General features: G+C 37.5%; 1 protein-coding gene across 3 annotated transcripts in view; it reads left to right on the top strand.

Moving 5' to 3' along the window:
- The window catches only part of ATG2B (autophagy related 2B), an 84193-nt gene that overhangs the window by 1518 nt on the left and 57302 nt on the right, over positions 1 to 25373 (top strand). For all 3 annotated transcript variants that reach the window (XR_009210229.1, XM_032179519.2, XM_058429451.1), the window contains exons 2-6: positions 15126 to 15288; positions 17081 to 17233; positions 17708 to 17810; positions 19066 to 19228; positions 20956 to 21135. Coding sequence is in view for 2 of the 3 variants with exons in the window: in XM_032179519.2 (XP_032035410.1) it covers positions 15126 to 15288; positions 17081 to 17233; positions 17708 to 17810; positions 19066 to 19228; positions 20956 to 21135 (762 nt within the window). In the remaining variant the exon portion in view is untranslated. The remainder of the gene's footprint in view (positions 1 to 15125; positions 15289 to 17080; positions 17234 to 17707; positions 17811 to 19065; positions 19229 to 20955; positions 21136 to 25373) is intronic.

Consider the following 25373-nt stretch of genomic DNA (forward strand, 5'->3'; position numbering starts at 1 on the left):
TTGTGCTAGAGACTGTAAATCAGTATATAATTTTATCAGTATGTACCTGACTTAAACTAGGGAGAGTACCCAAGATAGTGGAAAGAGCCCTGGTTTGAGAGCAGTAAGACCCAGTCCCTCACCAGGAGGTGAGAGTCCTACCCCTGGAGAGACTCTCCAGGCCGCCACAATTAGCCAAGTGATAATGGACTTAGCAATTCACCTGAGTTCAGTAAACACTAATGGAGCATACACTTCATCTCTGTGTCGTCCGTCTTATGGTATTGTATTCCTGTAATTCTTCCAAAACAGAGGGATTCTGAAGGATATTTTTGAATTCAACAACCCATGATTCTATACTTTTGATACAGTTATGAATAGGTTATCTTGAAAAAAGAGGGTTCAGGATTTATTAATGCCTTTTGTGGGTGGAAGGGCTTTGTATGCATTATTCTTTAATGACTTTAACCCTATAAGGTGGGCATTAATATTTCCATTTTACAGATGGAGTTAAGCAATTTGCCCGGTCACACATCTAGCAAGTATTACATCACATGGCCTAAGATCAAAAGAAAGGCAGTTAATGTTCATTGAGTATGTATTTATGTCAGGCATTGTACTAGGCACTTTCATTTGTGAGGTTTTATTTAGTCCTTATGGGAAATCAGAGGTAGTGATATTTGAATTTTATAGTTTGAGTTCAGAATCATTGGCAAAATGATTTATTACTAAACTTAATCTGAGGATGATGTTTTGTTCTTGATGGGCAGGTTTTGTAAACTAAAATGATAAAGCATCCAGTAAACATTTGCTGTTGCTGATTTATTTTCATATGCTGTTTTGATGGTTAGGATACATCTTGTTGTGACCCTTAGATACAGGTATTCAGAGTTCTGATTCCAAATTCAGTTTATTTTGAGACTTGATTTTTTTTTTTTTTTTTGGTAGAGAATTCTCTTGCTTTGTTGCCAAGGCTGGTCTTGAACTCCTGGTTTCAAGTGGTCCTCCCACCTCTGCCTCCCAAGTGCTCAGATTACAGGCATGAGCCACAGGACCCAGCCAGATACTTGATTTTAATGACTTTCATGACTGAAAAAAGGTACCTTCGGAGATTCATAGATCCTAATGGAAAAACTGATCCTAATTGAAGAATTGCTGTACTCCTACTGTTTCAATTCTAAATGATCAATTATGGAAAGAATTTTGTTGAACTCAGCAATGACATTCCTTTCATTCCTGCTCTCAATCAGTTTTTCTGTTATTATGGCTAATTGACATTGCATATATATACACAATTAGGTTTAAAATTCAGTTTTTCAAGCTCTTTGTTCAGAAGACTTAGATTGGTTGGAATAGTCTTTTCATGTTTTTAAACATTTTGTAAACTATATAGATAATGACTTAAAAAATAAGCAATGTTTTTAATAGACATTGTTTTCAGCAACAAAATCATGGAACAGTGGAAACATTTCCAAATACAGTTTTTCAAATGTTCTCCTCAAAGTAGTCTTTGAAAAGTGGTTGCTTTCTTACTCATTATTAAAATGCTATCTTTATTTTGAAAAGAGATTAAGTATGTTTTGTTTTTTGGAAAAATCTGCTAGGTAGCATGTACTACTGATAGTCATTGTCATAAATACATAAATAGTCAGTGGAGAATTCTTCTCTGTGTAAAAGGAAAATGCTTATCTTTAAATCCAACCCTTAAACACTTGGCCATAGGAGAAACCAGGAGACCAGAAAGTAATTGTCATTCACTGTCTCTTTGCAAAGATTCTACTGTTTAAAGATCTGGTTTTATTCTGTAGAGTGTATGCAGAAATGTTTCAGTGTGCAGAAGTGGAAGGAACATACAACTGAGGGCACCACTCTTAATCCTTCTCTGTTGTGGAACTACTAGTCTTCTCTTTGTACCAGTTTGATATATGGCTTGAAGGAAGGTGCCAGTGCCCATTTGTATATTAAACATAAGTACAACTTTTTAATCTTAATTTGGAAAATTTAATATAGAATATCTCATTTTCTTCTCACATCCTTATGAATCATCTGATAATACTTTAGGATATATACATCCAGTTTTGGAGATTACTACCTTAAACGTGGCATGAAGTGGAGGGAGGAATAGAGGCAAGGGGTTTGGGATTGTTCCATCATTGGAATAGGCTGTCTAAAAATTTCATAAACTCCTTGTCCCTAGAAGTGGTTGAAATGGCAAAATGTTGAAAGGAGGAAATTCTATTTGGGATGGGAAGTTGGATTTAATGACTCATTCCTTTTTAACTCTATGACTGTGCCTTTATTTTTGTTTTTTGAATGGAATTTCTTTCATTAATCGATTCAGTACATTTATTGAGCTCTTAGCATGTGCCACTCTGAGGGGCTGGGGGATATAGCAGTGAACTAAACAAAGACCCTTTTACAGGAGCTCAAGAAGATAGACATTAACAATTTATTACACTGAGGCCTTTTATTTTATTTTATTTTTGAGACAGGGTCTCACTCTGTCACACAGACGGGAGTGCAGTGGCGTGATCTAGGCTTACTGCAGCCTCAACCTCCTAGGCTCAAGCGATCCTCCTACCTCTCCTCCCCTCCCTGCAGTAGCTGGGACTACAGGTGCATGCCACCATACCTGGCTAATTTTTGTATTTTTTGTAGAGATGGCATTTCGCCATGTTGTGCAGGCTGGTCTTGAACTCCTGAACTCAAGCAGTCTGCCCACGTCGGCCTCCCAGAGTGCTGGGATTATAGACGTGAGCCACCACGCCTGGCCACTGAGGCCTTTTAACTTCAGTTTAATAATGTTTCGATTGCTGCTTATATTCTCTTGGTGTTTAATAAAATTGTCTTCAGTTCAAGAAACATTGATTACTGATTATTTGTCAAAGGCCACCTGAAGACTAGAGTGCTACCTTCACTTTTTCTGTTTATATGCGTGAAACTCATTGATGATAATTGAAAGCAAAATACCCTTAAACAGAAGAATAAAAAGCTCTAAAGGACTCTATAGTGGGGCATTTATTTGCTGAGTAGTTCAGGTGGCTCCACTTTTAGTTTAAGAGTTATTTTCTCATTAGCGTATTGGTGACTAAAAAAAAAAATACTTGATAGGACTGGTGAGGAAACACTTCGTAGAACTGGTGTGGAAAATGTTGCTTGAGCCAAGTAGGTTGAGAATTTTTACTACTCCTATACTATAGTAGCCTTGGATTTTCCCAGAATGACTGAATTTCAAGGTACCTTATGCTACAAGATATATGGGATTTTGCCCAAGTAGTTGTAAGACTGGACATAAATATAACCTATTTAAACATCTTATACTTAGGGAAATTATTTTGTAGCTTAGTAGTACAGTGTAAATTCTGGAACTGTTGACTCTCCAAAACTGTTAACATTTATCAGTTTTTTTCTTTTTTTCCTTTTCTTTCTTTTTTTAGAGACAGTCTCTGTTACCCAGGCTGGAGTACAGTGGTGTGATCAGCTCACTGCAGCCTCAAACTCATGGGTTCAAGCGGTCCTCCAATCCAGCCTCCTGAGTAGGTGGGGACTACTGGTGTACACCACGAGACCCAATTAATTTCTTTTAATTTTTGTAGAGACTGGATTTCACTATGTTGCCCAGGCTGATCTTGACCTCCTGGGCTCAAGTGATCCTCCCACCTCAGCCCCTCCAGTTGCTGGAATTACAGGCATGAGCCACCGTACCAGGCCCCTTTAATATTACTCTTCACTGCTGTAATAAACCTTTCTGTATTTAGAGGTTTAAGTTTATTTCAACTTCTCTGCCACAAAATTGGGACAGAAAACTTGGTGCTTACTGAGAAGAGAGTTCCATCAAGTCCCGTTTCTTACATGGCTATCTAAGGTTGACAATTTGCAGAGGCTAAGTCATTGCCTACATATGCTTTTAAACACTGTTAGGTTTTTAATAGTTCATTTTTACTATACAATTAATAGATGCTCATTACGAAAAATTCAAATAGTAAAGAAATATATGAGGTATGAAGTAATGAGCTTAATCCCATCTCTTCCAGAGATAACAATATGGTACAAAAGTTTCAAACTTTTAGTTGTGGAAATACTTAATACGTGAAGCAAGCAGTTCTACTTACCTTTTAAAGTCTTTTATGATGGGCCATTTTTTTAATGGAATGTGTCAAACATTCTTAAAAAAAAAAAAACAACTGTGAAAACATCTGAAAAACACAAGTAGAGGGAAGAACCTTGATGACCGTAACTTGTGGTACCTAGTTGATGGTGAAATAGGAAATTCTAGAGAAGGAGCAGGTTTTCTCCACTGTCTGGAGTTGGGAGTGGGAGGGGGAGATTGAGATTGGATAGAGAATAAGTTTTACTATATTGATTTTTGAGGGGGCTTTAGATCCAGGTAGAGAAGCTCAGGAGGCACTGGGAATATATGTATGGGAAGATTGCAGTTGTAAAGATGTGGGAGTTATCAGAGTATCAATAGTGAATAACACGGTGGCAGGAGATGGAACTGCACAGAGTGCATGGGTAGTAAGTAGATCAGCTTGAGAAACAAAAAAGGCTGAAGATGAAACTTAGATGAACTCCAACATTTTAAGTTGTAAAGGATCAGAAAAAAGACTGAGAGGGTGAAGTGTTACAGAAGTCAAGGGAAGTTAGAATTTCAAAAAGGGGGAGTGGTCCTAGGAACTAGGTAGAGATGAGAATTCAAGAAAGATGAGAACTGAATATTGTTTACTGCATTTGTCATTTTAATGGTGGTTATGAGCAGTTTCAGAGGAGCTGAGGGTTAGAAGGTCGCTTGTAGTTTGCAGTTTGAGCAGATAACTACCTTGACAGAGAAAATGGGGTTGATGGCTAGGGGGAACATGGAGCAAGGTTAGGGGTTTTAGTTTATTTTTGAAGATAATAGTAATCATTTATTAAATGCCTTCCATCTCTATATACTGTACTGTGTGGGTGCTTTTACATACATTATTTTACTCTAAATTGGGTACTAACTTTCTGTTTACTGTGAGGTTAAATAACTTACCAAGCTTAGTATTAAACAGTGCAGCAAGATTTGAAACCTGTCTTTCTGACTTTATATTTTTTTTTTTGTACACCACACTACCCCAGATTCAAGAAACTTGAGCTTCTCAGACATAACAGCACTGGGTTCACCTGGGAATTTGCTAACATTCAGGCTTCTGGCCCCTTCCATACAGATTTTGGCTCTAGAAATTCAAGAATCTGCATTTTTAATAAACATCCTAGGAGATTCTGGTACATGTGGTCCTTGACTGCATTTTTAAAAATACTTGCACTAAAGGAATGGAGAGTTTTTCCATTGCGTCTTAAAAGCTTGTTCTATGAGCCAGCCCCCAAACCAGTACTACATTTAAAAAAATTATGATATGTTAACACATGATTTTGCTTAGCCTCCTGCAGAATCTTCCATTGTGAAAATACATTTCTCTTTTTTGTGTGTTTCTGCAGTGATTAATTGAAGATCTTTTGCAAGTTACTTAGTTTTTCTGATCCTCAATTGCCATGTTTGTAAAGTAGGCACAAAAATACCTAATTCGGAGGGTTATTATGAAGATTTAATGAAGGTATTAATGAAGGTATAAATGTAGGTATAAAAGTACACTCTAGTGTCCTGTATGTAGTAGGTGCTGATTAAATGTTAATCTAAATTAGCTCATGCACTTTTTTTTTTTTTTTTTGAGCCAGATTCTTGCTCTGTCACTCAGGTTGGAGTGCAGTGGCATGATCTCAGCTCACTGCAAGCTCCGCCTCCCGGGTTTGTGCCATTCTCCTGCCTCAGCCTCCCGAGTAGCTGGGACTACAGGCTCCCGCCCCCACGCCTGGCTAATTTTTTTGTATTTTTAGTAGAACGGGGTTTCACCGTGTTAGCCAGGATGGTCTCGATCTCCTGATCTTGTGATCCCCCTGCCTCGGCCTCTCAAAGTGCTGGGATTACAGGCGTGAGCCACCGCGCCCGGCCAGCTCAGGTGCATTTTTATGCTTTGTCTTATCTCGATTTGAATTCTGATGCCTTGGTTTAAACTAATAAAGATGTATTCTTTGCCTAGTTAATCTATTGAATTACATATTAAGAAATATATAATTTAATGTTTGCTTTTCTTCATATTGTCAAGCACACCTTGAGTTCCTTTATAGAGCTCATCATTGTACCAGGTAGGTACTGTGAAAGATAAAGAACAATGGCCTACATTTAAAAAGTGTTTGCTTAGTACCAGGAACTATTAATATGTTGGTAGTTTTACATATATTACCTCATTAATGGTCACAGTAACTCTGTGGAGTTACTATTTCTATTTTATGGACCAGGAAATTGAGACTTGGAAATTAAGGATTTGTTCAAAGCCACCCAGCTACCTAGTAAGTAACCTGAACATATGCAGTTTTAAAGGAGTAGGCTTCTCACACCTGCAACTATCTGATCTTCGGCAACCCTGACAGAAACAAGCAATGGGGAAAGGATTCCCTGATAGTGCTGGGAGAACTGGCTAGCCATATGCAGAAAATTGAAACTGGACCCCTTCCTTATACCATATACAAAAATGAGCTCAAGATGAATTAAAGACTTAATTATAAAACTCCAAGCTATAAAAACCCTAAAAGAAAATCTAGGCAGTACCATTCAGGACATAGGCATGGGCAAAGATTTCATGATAAAGATGCAAAAAGCAATTGTAACAAAACAAAAATTGAGAAATGTTTATCTAATTAAACTAAAGAGCTTCTGCACAGCAAAAGAAACTATCATCAGAATGAACAGACCGCCTACAGAATGGGAGAAAATTTTTGCAAGCTATCCATCTGACAAAGGTCTAAAATTCAGCATCTGCAAGGAACTCACACAAATTTACAAGAAATAAACAACCCCATTAAGAAGTGGGCAAAGGACGTGAACAGACACTTCTGAAAAGACAACATACATGTGACCCACAAATGTGGAAAAAAAAGCTCAACATCACTATCATTAGAGAAATGCAAATCAAAACCACAATGAGATACCATCTCATTAATAGTCAAAATGGCGATTATTAAAGTAAAACAACAGCAATAACAACAAAAACAAAACACACGGGCTGGTGAGATTGTGGAGAAAAAGGAATGCTTTTACACTGTTGATGGGAGTGTAAATTAGTTTAACTATCATGGAAGACAGTGTGGCGATTCCTCAAAGACCTAGAGGCAGAAATACCGTTTGACCTAGCAATCTCATTACTGGGTATATACCCAAAGGAATATAAATTGTTCTATTATAAAGATATATGCACGCTAATGTTCATTGCAGTACTATTGACAATAGCAAAGACACGGAATCAACCCAAATGCCCATCAGTGATAGACTGGATAAAGAAAGTATACATATACACAATGGACTACTATGCAGCCATAAAAAGGAATGAGATCATGTCCTTTGCAGGCACACGGATGGAGCTGGAAGCCATTATCCTTGGCAGACTGGTGCAGGAACAGAAAACCAAATACTCTTCTCAAATGGGAGCTGAATGATGAGAACACATGGACACATGGTGGGAACAACACCCACTGTGGCCTGTCAGAGGGTGAGGAGTGAGAGCATCAGGAAGAATAGCTAATGGATACTGGGCTTAATACCTAGGTGATGGGATGATCTGTGCAGCAAACCACCATGGGACACATTTACCTATATAACAAACCTGGATATACTACACATGTATCCCTGAACTTAAAAATTGGAAAAAAATAAATGAAGGAGTGGTCTTTAACCATGTTTGCTCAATTATCTCTGAAATTTTTTTTAAAAAACTGCATATTCCTTGTACGTTTAAAATTGACTTACTTTTTTTATTATAATTTTAAATAGTTGTAGAGAACAACTTGTTTAAATATTGATATTAAAATATAACTTTTTTCATCCAGTGGGATTTAAAAATTATACACATTATCCATTAAAAAATGCTTGAACAATCTCTTCATTAAAGTTGGAAATTTAACATTGTATCTTTTTCCATTGAACTCCTGTGTCCATTTTACTTTCTTTGCAAGATTCCATTCTAATTTATATAGTTTATGCTTGTCTTTTATGGATCATGCTGCCATTTCTCTACAATAAAAACATATATAAATTGAAATTGTTTATATTAAATTTTTTCTGTTGCCATTAGGCTTTCTTTTGCATTAAGCAAATATTTTCTAGTGTAACATTTTAATTCCTTTAATACATATATATATATATATATATATATATATATATATGTATAATTTTTTTGAGACAGATTCTCGCTGTGTCACCCTGGATGGAATGCAGTGGCACAATCTCGGCTCACTGCAACCTCAGCCTCCCAGGTTCCAGCGATTCTCGTACGTCAGCCTCCCGAGTAGCTGAGATTACAGGCCCATGTCACCATGCCTGGCTAATGTTTTGGGTTTTTAGTAGAGACGGGGTTTCACCATGCTGCCTAGGCTGGTCTTGAACTCCTGAGCTCAGGCAATCTGCCCGCCTCGGCCTCTCAAAGTGCTAGGATTACAGGTGTGAGCCACCATGCCTGGCCCGGTATTTATTTTTGAATTATTTCTTAGTGGTTGCTCTAGGGCTTACTGTATTCATTTTATCAGTACAGTCATGTGTTGCTTAACGACAGGGATATGTTCTGAGAAATGGGTCATTAGGCAGTTTTGTTGTGTGAACATCATAGAGTGTACTTGCCTAAGCCCAGTGGTACAGCCTACTGTATACCTAAGCTATATGGTACAGCCTGTTGCTCCTAGGCTATAAACCTGCACAGCATGTTACTGAATACTGTAGGCACCTGTGACACAATGGTATTTGTGTATCTAAACATAGAAAAGGTATGTACAAATATGGCATAAAATATAAAAAATAAAAACTTAAAAAAGATAAAAATTGATACGGCTGTATGGGGCACTTACCATGAATGGAGCTTGCAGGACTGGAAATTCCTCTGAGTGAGTCAGTGAGTGAATGTGAAGGCCTAGGACATCACTCTCCACTACTGTAGACTTTATAAACCCTGTACACTTTGGCTAGACTATATTAATAAAGACATCTTTCTTTTTCAATAATAACCTGAGGTTACAGTAACTTTATAAACTTTAAAAAATTTTTTAAACTTTTTATTTCTTTTGTAATAACATTTAGCTTAAACACACATTGTACAGCTATTGCAAAAATATGTTTTCTTTATATTCTTATGCTATAAGCATTTTTTTTAATTTTTTTTTTTTTTTTTTTTGAGACAGAGTCTCGCTCTTTCACCCAGGCTGGAGTGCAGTGGTGCGATCTCGCCTCACTGCAGGCTCTGCCCCCCGGGGTTCACACCATTCTCCTGCCTCAGCCTCCCACGTAGCTGGGACAATAGGCGCCTGCCACCTCGCCCGGCTAATTTTTTTTTTTTTTTTGTATTTTTAGTAGAGACGGAGTTTCACCATGTTAGCCAGGATGGTGTCGATCTCCTGACCTCATGATCCGCCCGCCTCGGCCTCCCAAAGTGCTGGGATTACAGGCGTGAGCCACTGCGCCTGGCCTTAATTTTTTTTTATTTTTAAACTTTTTTGTCAAAAACTAAGACACAAACACAGCCTAGGCCTACACAGGGTAAGGATCATCAATGTCACCACCTTCTACCTCCATATCTTGTTCCACTGGAAGGTCTTCAAGGACAGTAACATGCATGGAGCTGTCCTTTCCTATGACAACAATGCCTTCTTCTGGGTACCTCCTGAAAGAACTGCCTGAGCCTGTTTTACAGTTAACTTTTTTTTTTAAAGTAGGAGTGTACCCTAAAATAATGATTAAATTGTATAGTATAGATATTAAAACAGAAGCCAGTAGCATAGTTGTTTATTATCACTCTCAAGTATTATGTCCTGTGTATAACTGTTTGTGCTAGACTTATGACTGGCAGATCAAGAGGTCTATTTACACCAGCATCACCACAGACATGTGAGTAATGTGTTGTGCTATATTGCCTTATGATGGCTGCGATGTCACTAAGGTGATAGGAATTTTTCAGCTCCATTATAATATTACAGGACCACTATCCTATATATGGTCTGTCGTTGACCAGATGTCCTTCTGTGATGCATAACTTTATTTCCTTCAGATAATCATGGGGCTTTAAGTGTTACTTTTCTTCTGGATTGTGTTATAATTACAATTACTGTTAAGTGTATAGTTGATCAAAACAGTATAAATTTATGCGTTTTGATAATTAAGCATAAAAATTTTTTTTTTCTTTTTTCTTTTTTTTTTTTTTTTGAGACAAGGTCTTGCTGTGTCACCCGGCTTGGGTGCAGTGGGTGATCACAGCTCACTGCAGCCTTGACTTCCTGGGATCAAGCGATTATCCCCACCTTAGCCCGCCAAGGAGCTGGGACTACAGGCACGGGCTACCATGCTGTCTAATTTTTTTTTTTTTTTTTTTTTGAGACGGAGTCTCGCTCTGCCGCCCAGGCTAGAGTGCAGTGGCGCGATTTCGGCTCACTGTAACCTCCGTCTCCCGGGTTCAAGTGATTCTCCTGCCTCAGCCTCCCGAGTAGCTGGGATTTTAGGCGTGGGCCACCATGCCCGGCTAATTTTTGTATTTTTAGTAGAGACAGGGTTTCACCATGTTGGCCAGGCTGGTCTCAAACTCCTGACCTCAGGCGATGTGCCTGCCTTGGCCTCCCAAAGTGCTGAGATTACAGGCTTGAGCCACTGCGCCCGGCCAATTTTTGTATTTTTTGTAGAGACGAGTTTCACCATGTTGCCCAGGATGGTCTCAAATTCCTGGACTCAAGCAATCCTCCTGCCTCAGTCTCCCAAATTGCTGGGACTACTGGCATGAGCCACTGTACATAGCAAACATAAAAACTTTTATTGGAAATAAATTTCTTTTTTTTTTTTTTTTTTTTTTTGAGACGGAGTCTTTCTCTGTCCCCCAGGCTGGAGTGCGGTGGCGCGATCTCGGCTCACCGCAACCTCTACCTCCTGGATTCACGCCATTCTCCTGCCTCAGCCTCCCGAGTAGCTGGGACCACAGACGCCCACCAACACGCCCGGCTAATTTTTTGTATTTTTTAGTAGAGACGGGGTTTCACCGTGTTAGCCAGGATGGTCTCGATCTCCTGACCTCGTGATCCACCCGCCTCGGCCTCCCAAAGTGCTGGGATTACAGGCTTGAGCCACCGCGCCCGGCCTAGAAATAAATTTCTTAATGATAGAGGTTGGTTGTGATCCCCTCCTCCCTAATTTGTTAGTGCATCCATAGGTGAATATACTTACAGCTGGAATTCAGTAGGGCTCAGCGCACATTTTATTCTAAATTAAAAACTAGATACAAGCTTGAGAAATACTGATGTGATAAATCAGTAGATGAGAATTGAGAGGTTTTGCAGGAGGAATATCACTGAGTTCTTTGAATTTCTGAGTGTCATGCCAAAAAAAGTATAAGATGGGAAAAGATAGAAAACGTACTGTTGGCCCTGTCTGGAGGTTTTTATACCTTAGACAGTACATACGGGAGAATTTCTGAAGGGAGGAAAAATACGGTTTTTTTGGCTAAGTGGGAGAAGGAAGATTGTACAAGGAACTATGGGACAGGAGACCCAGCATAATGCCACCACTGTCTGCAGTCTTCTCAGTCCGTTTTAGGAAAGAATATGTCTGGATGCTTATACCTTAAAACCATCCATGCCCATGTACTACTGGGAAAGTCTTCGGGATTATACAAATGTCAGCATGAAGAAAGCCTTTAAAAGTAGTAATCTCCAAAAATAAAACGAGCCGATCAAGTCTCACTATTCAACACTAGGGTGTAGACAAAGAATTATAATACTACCCTATGCAATATAGCATGCAGGAAGCACTTTACATATAAGCTGGCATTTAATAAATATTTGTTATTTTAATTTGAAAAGTAAATTGTCTTTTTAAAATTGCATTTACGTTCATTCTGTCTGTCTCCTGTTGTAGTCTGGTTTGCTCCACCATGCCACTGAAATTGCTTTTAATGGGATCACCAGTACTTTAAGTATTACTGATTTCAGTAGACATTTAAAAATCTTTGACTTCTTGTTAGCTTTTGTTGATCTTGACCACTCTTCTCTGTCATGTTGTTCTTCCATGATTTTCTGGGACATGAACCTCTTTCAATTTTCCTTCTGTCTCTGTTTGCTTTTTTCTAGTTTCTTCTGCAGGCTCCTCTTTCATAACCCTTTTCTTAAATATTGGTGTCTATGAGTTCTGTCTTAAGCTGCCTCTCATTGTACTCATTATATAAGTTCCCAAACATTTCTCTCCTCACACTGTGGCTTCAGTTACTCATTTGTTTATTATTTTATTTTTTTTTTTGAGACAGGGTCTTACTAAGTTGCTCAGGCTGGAATATAGGGGCATAGTCTTGGCTCCCTATAACCTCTGCCTCCGGGGCTTAAGCGTTCCTCCCACCTCGGCTTCTTGAGTAGCTGGGATTACAGGTGTGCGCCACTACACCTGGTTAATTTTTGTATTTCTTGTAGAGACAGGGTTTTGATGTGTTGCCCAGGCTGGTCTCAAACTGCTCAGCTCAAGATCCTCCCGCCTCGGCTTCCCAGTGTTGGAGTTAAAGGCGTGAGTCACCATACCCGACCTACCCTCTGTGTTTGTAATGTTAATCTGTATCTCCGGCCCAGATGGCTCTCCTGAGCTCTAGCTGGAGGAAGCTCCAACTTCCTCCTTAGCACCTCTACCTGGAGGTCTCCTTAAATGTGTACTTTGGAAGTGAACTTCTCATCTTCCCTTTAACCTGCTTCCCTGTGTTTCTGTATCTCAGTAAATGACACCTCTATCTAAGCAACTGCCCAAGCCAGCCTCCTAAGTGTCATTCATAATTCTTTCTTTCCTTACCCCTCATGATGCCAATTAGTTATTCTACTTCCTAAATATGTTACAAAAATTTATCCACTTGTGACTGTCCTCAGTGTTGCTGTCTGTGCCAAACCAGCCTCTCTAGCTTCTATTACTCATAACAACCTTCCTGCTGGCATCTTCCCTTCATGCTGTACATGGCAACTGAAGGGACCCACACAGAGTTTGAATCTCATCATGGCGTCCTTGCTTAAAGCCCTTCAATGGCTTCACATCACCCTTAAGATAAATTTCAGACTCTTTAACATGCATTACAAGGCTCTTTGGATCCTCCTCTTCCTTATCTACATAGCCTTGTCTCTGGGTTTTCGCCCTGGCACACTGAAGCCTAAAGCAACTTTTCTTTTTCAAATACTGTGATGTATCAAATATGTGTGTGTGTATTTCTTTGACTTCTGCTTTCTTTGAATCCTTCCACATGCTTTGTTTTTGCCTGGACCATTTTGCCTGATTAACTCCTTCTGGTCTTCTGGTCCCAGCTTAAAATAGCACTCCTTCAAGTGGGCTGCCTTGAATCTGCAGGTTAGGTTCTATTATGTGTTCAAATAGCACAGTGCGTTTCCTCTGTATACAATCATCACACTTTAATTACTTGTCTCTTTCATGGTATACTATCATGTAAGCTTCGCGAGGACCGGGATCATCTTTATCTTGGTCTCTGCTTTCTTTTTAATTTTTAACTTTTAATTTTTGTGGGTACATAGTAGATGTATATATTAATGGGGTATGTGAGACATTTGACACAGGCATACAATGCCTGATAATTACATCAGGGTAAAAGGGGTATGCATCACCTCAAGCATTTATCCTTTGTGTTACATATAATTCAGTTGTGCTCTTTTAGTTATTTAAAAATGTACAATAAATTATTGACTGTAGCCACCTTGTTGTGCTATTAATTACTAGATCTTATTCTTTTTTTTTGAGATGGAGTCCCCTGTCGCCCAGGCTGGAGTGCAGCGGCTCACTGCAGCCTCCGTCTCCTGGGTCCAAGTGATTCTTTTGTTTCAGCCTCCCAAGTAGCTGGAATTACAGGCACGTCCTACCACGCCTGGCCAATTTTTGTAATTTTAGTAGAGACGGGGTTTCACCGTGTTGGCCAGGCTGGTCTTGAACTGCTGACCTCAAGAGATCTGCCCATCTCAGCCTCCCAAAGTGCCGGGATTATAGGTGTGAGCCACCATGCCTGGCCCTTGGGCTTATTCATTTTAACTATATTTTTGTACCCATTAACCATCCCCACTACCCTACTACCCTTCCCAGCCTCTGGTAACCATCCTTCTACTATCACCATGAGTTCAATTGTTTTAATTTTTAGCTTCCATAGATAAGTGAGAACATGCAAAGTTTGTTTTTCTGTGCCTGGCTTATTTCGTATAACATAATGACCTCTAGTTCCATTCATGTGGTTGCAAATGATAGGATCTCATTCATTTTCATGGCTGAATAGTACTCCATTGCATATATGTACCACATTTTCTTTATCCATTCATCTGTTAATGGACACTTAGGTTGCTTCCAAATCTTGGCTATTGTGAATATTGCTGCAGTAAAAATGGGAGCGTGGATATCTCTTTGATAAACTGATTTCCTTTTTTGGGGACTATACCTAGCAGTGGGATTGCCGAATCATATAGTAGTTCTGTGTTTAGTTTTTTTGAGGAACCTCCAAATTGTTCTCCATAGTGGGTGTAATAATTTACAATTCCACCAACAGTGTATGAGGGTTGCCTTTGCTCCACATCCTCTCCAGCATTTAATTGCCTGTCTTTTGGATAGAAGCCATTTTAACTGTGATGAGATGATATCTCATTATAGTTTTCATTTGTGTTTCTCTGATGGTCAGTGATGTTGAGCACCTTTTCACATGCCTGTTTGCCATTTGTATGTCTTCTTTTGAGGAATGTCTATTCAAATCATTTGCCCATTTCTTAGTAGGATTATTAGATTTTTTTCCTATAGAGTTGTTTGAGCTCCTTATATGTTCTGATTAGTAATCCTGGGTCAGATAGATAGTTTGCAAATATTTTCTGCCATTCTGCGGGTTATCCCTTCACTTTGTTAATTGTGTCCTTTGCTGTGCAGAAGCATTTGTCCACTTTTGCTTTGATTGCCTGTACTTGTACAAGTCTCTGCTTGCTTTATACCTAGTGCCTAACACGTGTGTGGGCATATTTGACACCTTTGAATAAGTTCATAACTTTGTGTTCTTGTTCTTGTGATTCAGAATGAACCTGTTTTTTCTCCTTAGTGTCTCAATGAGATCTTGGAGTCAGCAGATGCACCCTTAGAAGTCACTGAAGGATTCATTCAGTCAATTTCCCTGTCAGTTCCATGGGGCTCTTTACTGCAGGATAATTGTGCACTGGAAGTGAGAGGATTAGAAATGGTCTTCCGGCCTAGACCTCGCCCAGGTTGGTGTGTTGTATGTTTCTGTTTTGTGTGTTTCTATTTTTATTCTTCAGAGACTGGGAAAGTAACCTGATTACATTAAATTTAGTATTTTTGCTTTGTATTTGTGAAATTTTCAGTTGATAATACATTACGACTTGGCTCTTTGTAGAATGTGCATGTTTACACATTTAGAGTTGTTTCTTTCTCCGATTATTCACAGAAACTTTAGTATACAGATTATTTGGTTTATTTAATTATTTGTTATCAGTTATCTAAAATGAAGCTTGGGTTTTAAAGATCAAAAAGTATTGTGCCAGAAAGCAAGGAAGAATGCTCAAAGATTGATGGAGAAATGTTAAAGGGACATGGGATTGGGTGTCAGGGGGCTTCCCTTGGCCAAATTTGGGAGAATTTGAGTATTACAAAGAATGATGACAATAATGGTTTGTAACACATGAAATAAAAGATCTCTAGGACCATACTGATACAGATAAATAAGTATGTAAGGTGGACAGGGAGAAGGAATGCTCTTCTTTATAGCAGAATAGCTACTTATAAATATAGAAAAAGATGATAGAAGTAGATAGAATTGACAGTCTAGGTGACAGGTATGTTGGTATGCAATGACAGAATTGTAATCCCAAGTGCTGCCCAAAACATGAAAGTTTAAATTATATTTAGTAGAATTAAAGTGAAACTCTGTATTTTGAAAACTGATAATGCATGCATGGAAATCGTCTTTAGTAATCTGGCATTTAATTTACAAGAATATTCTATCTTTTAACCATGATGAGTGGATATAATATTTTTCTATGGGAAGGCAAACTTTTGAATATTTTTCTCTTTAAAGCATTCCATTAGAAAGACTTTTAAATTCCATTTTGGAAGGCAGTAATTCTTGCAATCTCTGTCACTTTGCTTTGAATAATGTAGGGAGGTGTGGGGAGAATTTTCTCATGAGGGAAGATCTGGAAATGATTTTTCGCATCTCATATGCTTCCTCCTCCAAGGATGCTCTTTTATTTTATCTCCATATATACTAATTTCCAAAGCCTGTATCATCTACTACTTCTGCCACATTTCCTGTTAATTTTCTCAGCTAGAAGGAAATAATTAACTAAAGAAGAATTAACCTCTTCTTTTAGCTTTCATAATGTTTTCTGTTGACATTCAATAGTTGTCTACTAATCATATCTTATTTCTTTAACTATATAGTAGGTTCTCTGAGGGCAGAATTTACTATTATTTTTTCTACTTTCAACAGCAGGGTTAGTAAACTATAACCTCAGGCCAAATTGGTCCTGTCATCTGTTTTTGTTAATAAAGTTGTATTGGAACACTGCCATGCTTATTTGTTTATTTACTTTAATGGCTGTTTTGTGCTACAATATGAGAGTTGAGAAGTTGTGATACAGACCATATGGCCCACTAAATGTAAAATATTTACTGTCTGACCCTTTACAGAAAAAGTTTGTCAACCCCTGCTTATAATATTTAGAACAGTTCCATGCATCTGTAGGATACCCATTAAGTATTTGTTGAATGAATACATGAATTGATATTTGGTAAAATATAACATGTTATGAGAGCACATTCTCTGGACTTTTTTCTGTGATCTTTTTTTCCTTCTTGGTTATTATAAGGTGATTTTAAATCTCAATAGTACTTTCTAGAATATTGTTTACCTGGGTAACACCATGATGTTAAAAATCTCTTAAAGGATTAAGAATTTATCTATTTGAAATGTATTATTTTAAGAACTGGCATTGTAACTCTGAGAAATTATTTAGGATTAATTTATATTTTCCACAGCAACTGGTTCTGAGCCTATGTATTGGTCAAGTTTTATGACCAGCAGTATGCAATTGGCAAAAGAATGTCTTAGCCAGAAACTAACAGATGAACAAGGAGAAGGATCCCAGCCTTTTGAAGGACTTGAAAAGTTTGCTGAAACCATTGAAACAGGTTTGGTGTTACTGAGAATTTTCAGAAATTTAGGTTTGATTTAGTAGTTTCATACCTTCATGTAATAAGCTTTGTATAAGGCAAATCCATTGGAATGGATTTTTAAAAGAATTACTGTTCCCACTTCAGAACTTTAGAATTGAGGTATTTTAAATATTCCATTTAATTGCATGTTTTTTTTTTTGTACCTTAGTTTCTCCATTTATTATGCTTGCATAGTGAATGGATTAGAATACAACAGATAGTGTTAGTCATTGTCCCAAGCATCTGTTGAGATGTAGCATGGTTAAGTGCTCAGTAAGGCAAAATATTTATTACAAAACTCAGGATTTAAGGATTTTAATGGAAAGAAATTCAGCTTCTTTATTTTGTAAACAAAAGTTCTTATCAAACTAGTACTTATTTATTTTTTTTGGAGGTTTTTATTTAGTATATATGTGGTCTCTTACGTTGACAATTACTTGTTTACTTTAGTACTAAGAAGAGTAAAAGTCACTTTTATAGATACTGTTTTGAGAATTGAACATGTGCCAGAAAATTCCAAAACTGGAACTGCACTTGAAATTCGAATAGAAAGGTAAGAATTCTTATGTCTAAAAATAAATGACCCTATTGTAACTCTTATATTACATTTTCAGGGAGGTTTTGGAGATTAGAGCTAATGATATGAAAATATTGCATAATTTCAGAGTAAAGTGCTGCTCTTCAAGTTATTTGCTAATTTTATTATTCTAATTCCATTATTGAAAACTTGAAAGTGCCAGTTGGGGTATAATTATATATAATACCATGTTGAATTTAAAGCAAGTTACTCTGTTTTAGTTAATATCAAATCAGAATAATAAGCATTTGAGTGCCACTAAATTTAAGGCATTCCTGTGGGAAAGTTTCAGTTTTTTCATATTAACAATGCAATATTTAGGCATATTTCATTAACATGAAAAACATTTTTGTTTTGCTGTGCTTTATCTAAGTGCTGCTTTAGTGAGAAAGGCTAAGGCCACTGTTTTGAGGATCTTCTAAGGATTATTTTAAGGTTAATATGTGCAATATTTACTTAAAAAGATATAAGTACATTGCTTTTAGTTTTTTGCATATGCCCACTTAAAGCCCTTATACATAGCTGTAAAGCAAGGTTAATTTACATACATACACCTAAGCATTGATTTCAGGGAGTAACTGGTCACCCGTGTGTTAATGCTGTATGAACTGCCAACAGAAATGAGCAGGATGAAGCGTGTACACTGCATGAGCACCAGAGACACTTTGTACGTGGATCTGCTGGGGGTCTCTACTGAATTTTAAGCAGCTGTGTTAATGATTTCTGTCTTTCACAAAACACCTATTAGTAAAACAGTTATTGTTAGCAGATCTTTGGAATAAGGGTCCATTGCCTTAAATAGTAGATTTTTAAAAATCTAAAATTTCATGCATTTAGAACCACATTATGTGTTTTGTTTAAACTGAAAATTAGTCACATATAGGAATTCAAGAAATGTCACTTGTGACTTGGAGCAGAATGCTGTCACACTGTTACCAAGAGATGTTTTGTGGGGGAGTACAGGAATTGTTTTCCTTAAAACTTACTTAAGGGAGTTATTAATTTTTTTCTCTCAATTTAAGCCTCATAAAGTTACCTTTTTGGAGTTAAGACCTCTTCATGAAAATATTTACAGTAGTAAAGCACGGTGAGACTGACCATATTATAGGCATATTCTAAGAAGTGCTAACACTTGAAAAAACCCTTTAACTTAAAAAAGCTATGTGCATTTCTTATTGTAAATAGGTTTTCCTAGGAGCTTTTTGTAAATGCTTTTTAAAAAAAATTTCAGAACTCTCTACTGTGATGAAACTGCTGACGAATCCTCAGGAATTAATGTGCATCAACCCACTGCTTTTGCTCACAAGTTACTTCAGCTCTCTGGAGTGTCTCTCTTCTGGGATGAGTTTTCTGCATCAGCAAAATCTTCCCCAGTGTGTTCAACTGCACCAGTGGTAAGAAAAAACAAAACGGGCTGGGCGCGGTGGCTCACGCCTGGAATCCCAGCACTTTGGGAGGCAGAGGTGGGCGGATCACGAGGTCAGGAGATCGAGACCATCCTGGCTAACACAGTGAAACCCCATCTCTACTAAAAATACAAGAAATTAGCCAGGCGTGGTGGCGGGCGCCTGTAGTCCCAGCTACTCAGGAGGCTGAGGCAGGAGAATGGCGTGAACCCGGGAGGTAGAGCTTGCAGTGAGCCGAGATTGTGCCACTGCACTCCAGCCTGGGCGACAGAGTGAGACTCTGTCTCCTCTGTCTCAAAAAAAAAAAAAAAGAAAAAGAAAAAAACACCCTAAAAACCATAATCATAGATTTTTAAAAAGGTTTAAATGGGGGCTATTAAGTTTTGCTAGGATATATAATATGTCTTAATGAATCTCTGTCTTGAGATTTAATGCAAATATTCAGTAATGGTAATATATATTTCAGATATTTGAAAATACTAATATTTATATTCCTACCAGTGTGCTGTGTATTAGTTTGAAAGAGAAATGTTGGGTACTGTATCTTGGGGTAAAATGGTGTAGAAGTTGAGTATCTCTTATTCAAAATGCTGGAACTGTGCTTCAGATTTTTGAATATTTTTATAGACATAATGAGGTATCTTGGGGATGGGACCCAAGTCTAAATACAAAACTCATTTATGGTTTTTTTTTTTTTTTTTTTTTGGAGAGAGTCTCTTGTCGCTCAGGCTGATGTGCAGTGGTGCAATCTCGACTCACTGCAACCTCCGCCTCCTGGGTTCAAGGGATTCTCCTGCCTCAGCCTCCTGAGTAGCTGGGATTACAGGCACGTGCTACCATGCCCGGCTAATTTTTGTATTTTTAGTGGAGACGGGGTTTCACGACATTGGCCAGGCTGGTCTTGAACTCCTGACCTCAGGCAATCCACCAGCTTCGGCCTCCCAAAGTGCTGGGATTACAGGTGTGAGCCACCACGTCTGGCCCATTTATGTTTCATATATGCCTTATGCACATAGCCTGAAGGTAATTTTATACAATATTTTCAGTAATTTTGTGCATGAAACAAATATTTGACTGCAGCCCATCACGTGAGGTCAGGTGTATTTTCCTGACCTTATGGGAGTGTCATGTTGGCACTCAAAAAGTTTTGGATTTTGGAGCATTTTGAATTTTGGGTTTTTGGTTTACAGATGTTTAGTCTATATTAATGTCTAATTTTTTTTTTTTTTTACAATAAAAACAGAGGAAATTAAGCAGTGTTCAAATTTACCTTACACAGGGACTGTATTGATGAAACTTTATTCTACAAATCATCTCTTTAAAAAGCTTTATAATTAAGGAACTCTGTTAAATCCCTTCCAAGAGGAGAGTCCTTTTATGTCAGTCACTGTATAATTTGCCTTTTTTGTTATTTTACAAATCAGATTTTCTTAATTATACAGTGCCCATTAGGTTTTCTTACTGCTGTAACTTGAGCAGATACTGTGCTTTTTTTCATGAAGTCCTTTTTCATGACTTGCTTTTATTACCAGTGGACTGCGCTAACATATTACTGTGTTTCATTTTAGCTATACGATACTGGTTTGTCCATTGTAACATCATACAGTTTTACATGTCAAATATTTTTTTTCTTCTTAAGTTGACATTTCTATTTTACATTTCATTTTATTTATATGAAAGTATTTTAAATAATTATTTTTGTCACTTTATTGTAGGAAACTGAGCCAAAGCTGTCACCTAGCTGGAACCCCAAAATTGTTTATGAGCCACACCCACAGCTAACTAGAAATTTACCAGAGATAGCACCTTCTGACCCAGTGCAAATTGGAGGGTTAATTGGCAGGTTGGAGTTGAGTCTCACGTTGAAACAGAATGAAGTGCTTCCTGGAGCTAAGGTCAGTGTTTGTTTCACTTTCTATAGTAAAACCAAAATAAAAGTACAAGTATTCTTTATTCTATGCAGTGATTCACTGATTGATTACTGCAGATTATCCTGTAACTAGTGTACCGCTGTCACCGAGTTAGCATTTTTAATCTCAGTTGATGCTTCTATCCCAGGTCACAAAATTAAATTTATGTGAGGACTACCTTTGCCCTACAGTTGCAGCTCATGTTTTATAAAGAGCTGCCTTCTACACTCACTCTCCCCTATTCTGACAATTTGAAACTGACAAACCTCTCTTTTTGGTATTAAACATGGTTTCATTAGTTCAGATAACTAGGGATTTATTAAAAAAATTCTATTGTCATAAAATTAAGTTTAAAGGAAAAGAGATTTGGCAAGCAAGAAGTCTGTAGAAGATGTTTTTATAATTGTATGTGTGTAAAAATATCTACCCATCTATTTTGAACAGAATGACCATTTTTATATAGTTGTATAATATTTGTGAAAAGAGATAGACTTTTTCCATTGTCTCATAGCTTTAAAATTTTTTGACATAAAATAAACCTATATAATATATCTTCTTTCCTTTTTTTTTTTTTGGAGATGGGGTCTCCCTCTGTTGCCCAAGCTGGAGTGCAGCGACAAGATCTTGGCTCACTGCAGCCTCAACCTCCTGGGCTCAAGCAACCCTCCCGCCTCAGCCTTGCAAGTAGCTGGGGCTACAGGCACATGCCACCATGCCTGGCTAATTTTTGTATTATGTTTTTTGTAGAGACAGGTTCTCACTATGTTGCCCAGGCTGGTCTCGAACTCCTGGGCTGAAGCAGTCCTTGCTCAGCCTCCCAAAGTGTTGGGATTATAGGCATGAGCCACCTCACCAGGAGCCTTTACTATTTTTAAGTGTAAATTAAGTGATAATCAGTATATTTATATTCTTTTTCCCTTCATTTTCCCACTGTTCCCAGCCTCTGGTAACCATCAGTCTACTCTTCATGAGTAGGGGAATCTTCATGAGATCCCTTTTTTAGCTCCTGCCTATGAGTGAGAACGTGCGTTGTCTTTTTGTGCTTGGCTTATGTCACTTAACATAATGGCTTCTAGTCCCATTCATGTTGTTACAAATGACAGGACTTCATTATTTTTTATGGCTTAATAATATTCCATTGTGCATATATACCACATTTTCTTTATCCATTCATCTGTTGATGGATATTTAGGATGAGTCCATATTTTGGTCCATATATGGGCCCATATATAGGATGAGTCCATGTATATATATCATATATATGGTATATATTCATATATATGATATATGTGAATATATATCATATGTTCACATATATCACATATATCACATGTATCATATATTCATATATATCATATATATTCACTATGTGAATAGTGGGCTGTAAACATGGCAGTGCAGCTATCTCTTCGGTATATTGCTTTCCTTTCTTGTGGGTATATACCTAATGTGGAATTGCTGAATCATATGGAAGTTCTATTTTTAGTTTTTGTTGTTGTCCCTTTGTTTTCTTTTTTTCAAAAATTTCAGTAGTTTTTGGGATACAGGTGGTTTTTGGTTACATAGATGAGTTCTTTAGTGGTAAATTCTGAGATTTTAGTGTACTTGTCATCTGAGCAGTGTACACTATACTCAATATGTTGTCTTTTATCCCTCACCTCCCTCCTAACCTCCCCTCCTCCTGAGTCCCTGCAGTCCATTATATACCTCTGTATGTTTTGCATTCTCATAGCTTAGCTCCCACTTATAAGTGAGAACATATGGTATTTGGTTTTCCATTCCTGAGTTCCTTAACTTAGAATAATGGCCTCCAGTTCCATCCAAGTTGCTGCAAAAGACATTATTTTGTTCCTTTTTATGGCTGAGTAGTATTTCACTCTGTGTGTGTGTGTGTGTGTGTGTGTGTGTGTGTGTGTAAATATACATACATATATTTGTATATGGTGTATACATATGTGGTGTATATGTGTATGTGGTATGTATATATACCACATACACATATACACCACATATATACACGCACCACATACATATATACACCACATACATATATATGTGTAAATATATGTGTGTATATATATGTGTGTATATATATATGTATACACACACAAACACACACACACAGTGGAATTGCTGGGTCGAATGGTAGATCTACTTTTAGTTCTTTAAGGAATTTCCATACTGCTTTCCATAGTAGTTGTACTAGTTTACATTCCTACCAGCAGTGTAAAAGTGTTCCTTTTTTACGACATCCATCCCAACATCTATTTTTTTTTGACTTTTTAATTATGGCCATTCTTGCAGGAGTAAGGTGGTATCTCATTGTGTTTTTAATTTGCATTTTCCTGATGATTAGTGATGTTGAACACTTTTTCATGGTTGTTGGCTGTTTAAATATCTTCTTTGAGAAATATATAATCATGTCCCTTGCTCACTTTTTGATGGGATTATTTTTTTCTTGCCGATTTGTTTGAACTCCTTGTAGATTCTGGATATTAGTCCTTTGCTGGATGCATAGTTTACAGATATTTTTTCCTACTCTGTAGGTTGTCTGTTTACTCTGCTGATTATTTCTCTTGCTGCGCAGAAGCTTTTTAATTTAGTCAGGTCCCATTTATTTTTGTTTTTGTTGCATTTGCTGGGGTCTTAGTCATGAATTCTTTGTCTAAGCCAATGTCCAGAAGAGTTTTTCCAATGTTTTCTTATAGAATTTTTATGGTTTCAAGTCTTATATTTACATATTTGGTCCATCTTGAGTTGATTTTTGTATAGGGTGAGAGATGAGGATCCAGGTTCTTTCTTCCACATGTGGCTTGCCAGTTTTCCCAGCATCATTTATTGAATAGGGGGTGTTTTAACCAATTTATGGTTTTGCATTTGATGAAATTCAGCATCCCTTTATGATAAAAATCCTCAACAAAATAGGCACAGAAGGGACTTACCTCAAAGTAATAAACGACATATATAACAAACTTACAACCAACATCATACTGAATGGGGAAAAGTTGAAAGCATTCCCCCTGAGAACTGGAACAAGACAAGGATGCCCACTTTCACCACTGCTATTCAACATAGTACTGGAAGTCCTAGCCAGGGCAATCAGGCAAGAGAAAGAAATAAAGGACATCAAAATTGGAAAAGAGGAAGTCTAACTATAGTTGTTCACCGATGCTATGATCATATACCTAGACGACCCTGAAGACTCGTCAAAAAGGCTCCTAGATCTGGTCAATGAATTCAGTAAACTCCCAGGTTACAAAATCAGCATACACAAATCAGTAGCAGTGCTATACACCAACAGTGACCAAGCTAAGAATCAAATCAAGAACTCAATCGCTTTTACAACAGCTGCAAATAAAATAAAATACCTAGGCGTATACTTAACCAAGGAGCTGAAATCTCTCTACAAGTGGAAAACTACAAAACACTGCTGAAAGAATAGATGACACAAACGAATGGAAACACATCCCATACTCATGGATGGAAATAATGCATATTATGAAAATGACCATACTGCCCACAACAATCCACATATTCAGTGCAATTCCCATCAAAATACTGTCATTTTTCACAAAACTAGAAAAAACAACCCTAAAATTCATATGGAACCAGAGAAGAGCCCACACAGCCAAAACAATACTAAACAAAAAGAACAAATCTGGGGTTATCACATTGCTGGACTTTAAATTATACTGCAAGGCTGTAGTTAGCAAAACAGTATGGTACTGGTATAAAAATAGGCACTTAGTCCAATGGAACAGAATAGAGAACCCAGAATTAAAACTAAATGCATACAACTAACTGATCTTTGACAAAGCATACAAAAACATGTTTTTTAGTTTTCTGAGGAACCTTCATACTGTTCTCTGTAGTGGTTGTACTAATTTACATTCCCACCAAAAGCATATGAGGGTTCTCTTTCTCATAGCCTTGACACTGTATAAAAACACTGTATAATTACAACTGTATTTGCCTCTTAGGGAATCATATTGATCAGTCTTGTGGAGAACCAGGAAACTTGCATTTACTTAGTTAAAAATGTATTTGTCAAGCATTATTTTCACACCTCGAAAACAAATTTCCTACATAATCTCTATAAAATGTAGTTTTAATTAAGAAGATACCAGGATTTATTCATTTGTTTATTTACTGATCTCCCTAGTTGTAGATGTTCAGGTGACTACCGTATGCCAGCCACTTACCTGTCCCAGTTCTTCGGACAG

The sequence above is a fragment of the Hylobates moloch genome, unplaced genomic scaffold, assembly GCF_009828535.3.
Source record: "Hylobates moloch isolate HMO894 unplaced genomic scaffold, HMol_V3 SCAFFOLD_16, whole genome shotgun sequence".
Classification (NCBI taxonomy): domain Eukaryota; kingdom Metazoa; phylum Chordata; class Mammalia; order Primates; family Hylobatidae; genus Hylobates; species Hylobates moloch.